This window comes from Gekko japonicus, unplaced genomic scaffold (assembly GCF_001447785.1).
Source record: "Gekko japonicus isolate JY-2015 unplaced genomic scaffold, Gekko_japonicus_V1.1 scaffold1504, whole genome shotgun sequence".
Classification (NCBI taxonomy): domain Eukaryota; kingdom Metazoa; phylum Chordata; class Lepidosauria; order Squamata; family Gekkonidae; genus Gekko; species Gekko japonicus.
The window spans coordinates 675,386-683,781 of NW_015169219.1; the positions used below are offsets into that span (position 1 = coordinate 675,386).

The following is an 8,396-nucleotide window of genomic DNA, read 5'->3' on the forward strand; positions in this document are numbered from 1 at the left end:
GGACCCAAGCCAGTCCCGATCGGCAGCGACGGCGTCCCTCTTCCCCCGCGGACCCCACCGCAGGATCTGCCCAGGGGTGGCCTCTTACCTGCCCCCGGGAGGCACCGCAGAGCCAGCAGGAGGTGCAGGAGGAGCAGCCCCCGCGCGAGCCCCCGGTCCGCAGCCATCTCTGGGCATCTGGGGAGCAGCGCCCCCTTCGCTCCGCCGGCCAGCGACTTCCCCGGCCGCCCGCCCCTCTCCGCGCCCGGCGGACCGCGCGACTCCTGCGAGCCTCCCCGAGGCGCTGGCTGGACTCTCGCCTCTTCCTTCCTGCTCTACCTGAGGTCAGGCGGGAGGCAGCCCCGCCCCGCCCAGCCCGCTCGCCAGCTGAAGCCCCTCCCCTGCCTCTGCCCCACTCGCAAGGGTGCGGGAGTGGCCCCGCCCCGGGAAGGCTGGGCGCTCCGGGCATTTCCATTTTAGGCCCTCGCCACGCGCTCCGGCTCACGTGCGGGCGCTCAACCACCACCCCCTGGCTCAGCCTGCCTGGCCCTGGAGAGGAGGGGGAGACCGTCGGTGCTGCGGGGTCCCCCACGCAAAGTGGAGGATGGGTTTTGGGAAGGCCTAGCAGGGTGCGTTGGCTAAAACCGGGACAGAAAACCGAGTGTTTCTTTCCGACGATGTAATAATCCTGGATAATCGAGTAAGTATGGGGCTGTCTTTAAGCCCGAGAAGTGTGGGAGTGCAGGGGGAATGTGCTGGCTAGCGTAGGTCGGCTTTAAAGCGCTCATGGCCGCTGCAGCCCCGTAAATCCCTGCTGGCCCCGGCGCTGCTCTTCCAGGGGACAGGTAAGGGGGAGCCACGCCCCTTGGCACGTCCTCCGAAAGAACGCGCGTCCTGGAGTCCCAGCCGACTCACAGCGACCTCATGAAGTTCCACCGCAGGGGGGTTTTCAAGGCAAGAGATGAGCAGAGGTGGTTTGCCGTTACCTGCCTCTGCACAGCAGCCCCTGCCTTCTATGGGGGTCTCGTCCCTAAGTACTGGCCCTGCTTGCTTCCAACCTCTGACAAGTTTGGGATAGTCTGGGCTATTAGGCCTACAGTTTGGCAGCAGAAACTAAGTTGGTCCATTCCCAAAACCAGGGCTATTTTGGGGCAGGAACGCACAGGAAGGCTGGCTCCCGAGTTGGCCACGCCCAGCAGGGACTTATTAGCATAATAGGCCACACCCAACAGCAGAAAATCATTAGGACTGGCTACATTAGGGGTGTGTGGCCTAACATGCAAAGGAGGTCCTGCTACAAAAAAGCCCTCCGTTTTGACAACAAACAAGGTAAGCAGAATAAGAAGGGAAAGGTGGGTGTGTCTGGATGACCACACTTCTGGTAACATGGTGGTGTGGCCTAATGGGCTAATAAGCGGTGCTATCAGGGTGTGGCCCAATATGCAAATGAGTTCTTGCTGTTGGGTGTGGCCTATTATGCTAATGAGTTCCTGCTGGGCTTTTTCTACAAAAAGAGCCCTGCCCAAAACCATAGCTGTATAATACCCAAGCATTACAAAATAGCAAAGAAAGAAGTTCTTTCTCAGCTATTTACTTGGCTGTCTCTTTCCCATCTTTATCTGCTCCTCTCTGTTTTGTCTTATTTCTCCCAGTGTTCAGTGGATCTTTTCACCTTTCTCTCTTGCATAAGTTTCCCTTAGCTGGTCCTGGTTGTTACCATGGGTGCTTGTGTTTGCATTTCTGTATTGTGTTGATGCTGCCTGTGTGTCTCATGTCTGTGTATCTGTGCATTGGGGACCCAGGGATTACTGCTGTTTGTATAGCTTGCTTTGCATCTCATGCTTGCCTATGGATGGGCAAGACCTATGCTGCCTGCTACAGAGCATGTGCTTCCCTGGAACTCTTCCCATAATGCCCCTGGACAGAGGAGACCAGCGCCATTACACCCGACTTGGACCCTTGGAAAACAACAGCGTACCCCACCATTGCTGATCTGTGGGAAACCACGTAACTCTCTCCCTGCTATCTGGTTTTGGCATCACAAAGACAATACCGTTTATGGACCTCCAGACCAAACATCTCTGCAAGTCAAAGGTTGCCAATGGAAACGAAGGTTCACACCTCACCACATGGCTGCGCTTTGAAGTTAGGGTAGCATATCTGCATATTGCCCCTTCCCCTTCATTAGGACGTCACCACCCGTGGACCTATAGCCATAGTAGAGAGGACGGACCCTAGGGGGTTTTATGGCCTTAAGCCAAGCCCAAAACATAGCTTTTAAAAAGAGAAACGCGGCTTTGTTTCTCTGGTTAACCCACCCCTCCCTTACCTTGCACTAAGGTGCTTCAGGTGGCTTTCACCAAGTTCCCCGGAGTCGCGACCAGGGAACTCGCACGTGGCTTGGCCGGACCAGCCTGTGCGTTTTTAGAGTCTACCAGTTGATGCTTTAGCTGCCCCTTTTTCCTAAGAGGAGATTTCTTCTCAGCTGGACCTCAGATAAGTATGACCGACTTTCCTTAGTGTCATCCCCATTATTTGATACATTTGTTATTTTCCATGCTGATTGTTTCTCTATTCTATTGTAACTAAGGAGCTTGTGCGAATCTTGTATGTATCTGTTTTCGTATGTCTGAGAACTGCTGTAGTAAAGGCAACATTTATTCATAAAACCTAGAGTGTTGTCTGCCTCCCTGGGAAGTAGCGAGCGTTCAACACCAATCTGACCTCTGGATACACGGGACTAGAACTCACGCAAAAGTCTGCGGCTGTAAGTGATAGCCGATTTGGACTCCCGGAACCGTCCTTAGAGGAGTTCAGGTAACATGGTGGACGTGGAAATGGCAAGGAGTAACTAAACTGACAGGACAACTTGCAAGTCATCAGTAGCTGACCGGCAAACAAGGTGGTGATTCGTGGAAATGTAGTAGTGGGTTATTTTAGGCTTGGATGCAACGTCAGGGTCATCTAGTTCAAAAACCTTCCTTATGCCAAAAACTAGCAGATTTTTAAAAAGTTTAAGCCTAGAAACTAAAGCCCATTTAACCAGATGCATCAAGTGAATTCAGTCAGCAGTGGCAGTGGGGGAAAGTAGAGACTGGCATTTCTATGCAATATTCAGAAGTATGCAGTGTAAGTACAGAGGCCATTCCCAACAATTGTAAATGGTGCTTCCACACAGAGATATTAAGGTGCTTCCACAGAGGTATTTCTCTGCCTTGACTTCCAAACTTGAGTGGGTTTTTTGGAGCTTCCACATGATGCCATGTTCTTTTTTTCTTTTTTTTTTAAACCCCCGAAGGGATATTTTTTATTTTGCAATAGACTACAGAACTACAAAGAAAACAATGGGAAGGGGACTACAACTAGGGATAAAGGAAAGATAACCACACTATACTAAAACCCCAAGAGGAGGAGATCTTATACCTGTTAGTATAGGTGTTAGTACTAAAAGTGTTAATATCACAATATACTTGTAGAGTTCTTGTTTATCACAGCTTCAAATGTGTTAAAATGTTAATTGTTATGAGAGAGCTTTCTGATCATGTTCTTCGCTTCAAAAGTCCACTTTCCGAGTCCTTCTGCCTTCACTTCGGCTTTTTGTCTCTAAAATCATATACAACTCTGGCGGGACCTGCACCCTTTTCTGCAGCAGAGTCCTCTTCTGTTCCAGAGGTGGCAGAGTCACTAGATTTCGTTTCTTCTTCCTTAGTCTCTTCCTCTGTTCCCAGCAGATGCCACAAAAACTCTTTGGCTTTGAAGGTGGAGTCTATCTTCTCTCTTTTATCATTGATCTTAAAGATGACACCCTCTGGTACCGCCCTTCTGTACAATATTCCATTAGTTTGAAGGAAAGAAATTAAATCCTTGTAGTTTTTCCTCTTCTATCGAATTTCAAATGGAATGTCTTTTAAAGTTTTGATGATTACATTCCCCATTTTCAGCGGAGTTGCTGAAGTCGCTTTTAAGATGGCATCTCTGGTTTGTCTTCCTGAGAATCTGACCACTATTTCTCCAGGCAGGCTATTTTTTTTTTAAATATAATTGGAGTATGCCCTATAAGCTAGCTCCATTTCTTTTACAAGTTCATCTGCTGTTAAGCCTATTACTGGAGCGATAATCTCGCTAAGCACCTTCCTCAGGTCCTCCCACTCTGCTCCAGGAACTCCCTGGAACCTGAGAATCATGTTAGCTTTTTCCATCTGTAACTGCAGCAAACGGTTTTCTTGAACATTCTGCTTCGTTTCCACTTCTCCCATTCTTTTCTTCAATTTCTTGCTTGTGGTGTCTATCTCTTTAATTTTCTCATTTGTCTGCTCCACTTTTTCTCCATTTCATTCAGCTGGAGCTGTTGAGATGCAAAGTTCTTATTCATCACGGTCAATTGCTGGTTAATACCATCGAGTTGTTCCATCACCGGCTTGAGCATGTCCACTAGCAGTTTAATGACGTCTGCTCCCTCTTCTGGTTTTGGGCTCTGACTGCCTGGCAGTTTCAATTTCGGCTTTCTCTGCTGGGCTGCCATTTTCTCCATATTTTTGTTTATAATTTCTACCGCTTCTTCATGACTTGAAAAACTCACCGCATAATGACGAAAATCAAGTAAGTCTCTCAAAACACTCTCGTATTTCCTCCCCTCTCCCCCTTCGAATCACTTATCAGTTCAATCACAAAAGAGGTGTCCCTCTTTGCGCCCACTTTTGTCAGCGGAGGGGGGGGATTTGCTTTTAAAATAATCCGATTTATTTCGAACTCACGTTCATTGTCAGTCAGATTCTCTGACCTCTCTCATTAATCGCCATTCCGCTCGATCTCCGGCACTTGTCCCAGTCAAACCAGCTAGTGCCTGAGGGCCACACAGCAGCTGGACCATCAGGGCAGAGGGAATCCTCAATTCTCCGGCATTACGCCATCGAAGAGGCCACCCCTCAAGAGCCCCCTGGCCTGGAGCCTATCGCAAAGTCTCCGTGGGGGTGTCACTTGAGGTGGCACCCCTCCAGGCCACTGGTGTGCGAATCGCTCTCCCGCGGCTCAGGGAGAGCATCCACCATCACTGCTTCATAAACCAGAAGTTTCGATGCCATGTTCTAATTGTCCTCTTTCCAGGTTGTCCCCATTTTCATAGGGTCTTTTCCTGTGGTGTCCCCTCCCCCCGTGCAACTGTAGGCTTAAAACCCCTGTCGATTGCTATTGGGCTGTCATTATTATGCTGATGACACCCAGCTCTATATCTCTTTCTTCAAGTCCCCTGGTGATGCAGTAAAGAATTGATGGAGACGTTTGAGCTCCCGCCATTGGTGACAGTGGTTTTTCTTTGCTTGTTTTACATTATTTTTCTTCTGCTGGACGCACAACTTGTAACAGTAATTGGCTAAAATGGGACCCCCTTTGGCAGCCCTATTCTGAGGCATTTCCCTTACAGTCAGATGATGATCATCTTGCATCCATGAACTCACTCATCCTGAGTCCAAGTAAACTGGAACTGAAGTTTTTGTAAACAAGTCAGAAGAAGATAGGAGTTTCTTCTAAGCTGTTGTTTGGGGGGCTTTAAGTCAGCATGATGTAGTGGTTAAGAGCAACAGACTCTAATCTGGAGAACTAGGTTTGATTCCCCCACATAAAGCCTGCTGGGTGACCTTGGGCCAGTCACAGTTCCCTCAGAATTCTCTCAGCCCCACCTTAGGGTTGCCAGTCCTCAGGTGGGGGCGGGGGAATCCCTCGATTTTGTGGGCTCCTGCCTGCCACCAGCAACTGGTCAGCAGGGAAACCCCACCCCCAACAACAACCACCAGTGGCCACCCCTCTTCCTACCCTCCAGGAGATTTAAAGGGCCCTCCAGCTGATTGGCAAGAGCACATGGCACACCAATCAGCTGGAGGTGGACCTTTAAATTTTGCAGGAGGGGAGGGAGGGTGGTGGTCACCAGATGCATGTCTGAACTCCAGGCAGCTAGTTCACCTCTTGGAAATGCAGGAAGCAAAAGGGGAGAACCTATGGGGATTTTCGGGGACAGGAAAGAGGAAATATTGGGGGAAGGGAAATCAGATCTCCTTGCAAGTCTTTGTGATTCTCCCGCTTGTAGTGATTATAGTTCCAAACTAGCTCCAAAAAATTATTGTCTATGATTAATTGCACAAGAATATGTATCCCACTGAAAGCAGCAGTGTGGTAAACAGCATATACCAACTGCTGTTTGGGAGAGAGGTGGGAAGGTTGTATTTTCAGCAGGATGATTCCCCTTCCATCTTTGCAACATTCCAAGGTACAATATGATATCAGCTAGCTACACCCTGTGTCCGCTGAAGTCAGATAAGCATCCTACAGACATCCTACAGGATGCACAAAGAGGTATTCACACCATGGCATGATAGGTGTGTTCTACTTCCCCCACCCTTTTTCATTTTTAACTTCCAGTCTGATGCTAAAAAAGAGTTCTGGAGAACTCGAAAACTTGCCCACTGCTTTGTGTCATTTTGGGTGGTCTTAATAGAAACTATTCTGTGACTTTCATTTGTGTATTCTGTCACAAAGCTCCTGATCCCGCAAGAGAAGCTGCCGGTAGGTCTCCTGACAGATCCCGATTATGCATATCCTCAGCCTGCACAAGTGACACTTATGCGACACCTCCGGTCCCTCCTCGCTCCCTTTTGTGTTACTGAAGCACAGCCAGTAAGGGAGAAGGCAGTAGATTGTCACAAGGACAGTCAGCTATCTTGATTGTTTTATCCTTTGTACATTTGCACAAATATGTCCCTGACACCCAAGGATGGACTGCTGCCCTCTGGGTTTTGCAAATCCATAAGGAGAAGAATGCCGCATTTCTGCTCAGTTTCTCCAGCCTAAATCAACCAGTCACCGTGGGCTTTGACTAGCCAAACTCTGTGAAGGATTGCATTGTTGGGCTGCCATCCTAAGAACACTTTCCTGGGAATAAGCACCATGGAATAAAGTGAGGCTTATTCCTGAGTAGACCCATTTAGGATTTCTCCCTAAATGACCTACCCAAGGAGACAACGCAGATTAGTGATGATAAATTCCATGCTGCCAGATGCATGTTCAGATTATGACGCCTCTCCCTCTCCTCACACGCACACCAAATTAGAAAACTGGTTCGGGGAGAATCTAACAGTAGGGCTCTGGAAAAACCAGAAAGTGGTAGTGCTCTAATTCCCATTTTCTTTTGCCCTCAAGATCCAGCTCTACAAGAAAGCACTGAGTGGTGCTGAATTGAGTCTGCCGTGTTTGAAAATAATAGTGGGGCCAGAATGCACAATTTTTAATATGAACACAGAGAACTCACAATTAAAGTTAAACTAACTTGCAGCAGCAAACCGCTAGAGAGCAATAACTGAAAGGAGGGGCTGTGGCTGGGTGGAAGAGCCTTTGCTGTGTATATGCAGAAGGTCCCAGGTTCAATACCTGGCCTCTCTAGCTGCAAGGATCAGGTAGGAGGGGACCCTGGAGAACGGCTGCCAGCCTGAATACTCAGTACTGACCTCCATGGACCGATGCTGTGATTCTGAATAAAAAAGCTTCATGTGTGTGTAAAAAGTCAAAGGCTACTGTAATTGCACACAGGAGAACAGCACTGAACACAGGATAACTTTACACGTTACTATCAAAGGGTAAGCAGTACTAGATTGATTAAAGGTTTCTGAAGAGAGCAAGGGAAACACTGCAACGTGATTAAAACCAGGCTTGACACCATTAAATAACGTGTTATGGGAAATAAACCTGTAGTTAAAGGGAAAAGCCCAAACGGTTTAATTATATTGCTTGAATTAACTGGTGTAGACATGGGCTCCTTGGCTGTATTTAAAAAGGTAAAGGTTCCCTTGCTCGAAAGCCAGTCAAATCCGACTCTAGGGTCGCGGTGCTCATCTCCGTTTCAAAGCCGAAGAGCCAGCGCTGTCCGAAGACGTTTCCGTGGTCATGTGGCCGGCATGACTAAACACCAAGGCGCACAGAACACTGTTACCTTCCCACCGAAGTGGTACCTATTTATCTACTTGCAATTTCTTGCTTTCGAACTGCTAGATTGGCAGGAGCTGGAACTAGAGATGGGAGCTCACTCCATCATGTGGCACCCGGGTCTCGAACTGCTGAACTACTGACCTTCCACAGCCTGCCATTCAGTGTCTTAACCACTTGAGCCACCGCAGCTCCTCTTGGCTGTATTTAGCCAGTCACAAACAGGTTTGCAATGTGAAGGTGGCTCCCACCACCTTCTCTCTTTATGTACTGTGAGAAAAGTGAAGGTTTCCTGGAACCGTCTCATGGCTGTTTGTCTTGATGTCTGAATTGGCAAAATGACACCTTAAGGAGGCCTTGCAGCATGAAGAATAAGGCAGGAAAGGTCTCTTCCGTTCCTTAGAACCAGTGTTCCCTCTAAGCTGAGTTAGTGTGAGCTAGCTTACAGT

The 8,396-nt window shown here is 48.5% G+C and overlaps 1 protein-coding gene across 1 annotated transcript in view; it reads right to left on the reverse strand.

Moving 5' to 3' along the window:
* Positions 1-264, reverse strand: part of CDCP1 (CUB domain containing protein 1) — a 54,815-nt gene extending 54,551 nt beyond the window's left edge. The window contains exon 1 of the mRNA XM_015416391.1: positions 89-264. Coding sequence (XP_015271877.1) covers positions 89-167 — 79 coding nt within the window. The 5' untranslated portion in view covers positions 168-264. The remainder of the gene's footprint in view (positions 1-88) is intronic.
* Positions 265-8,396: the final 8,132 nt, after the last annotated feature.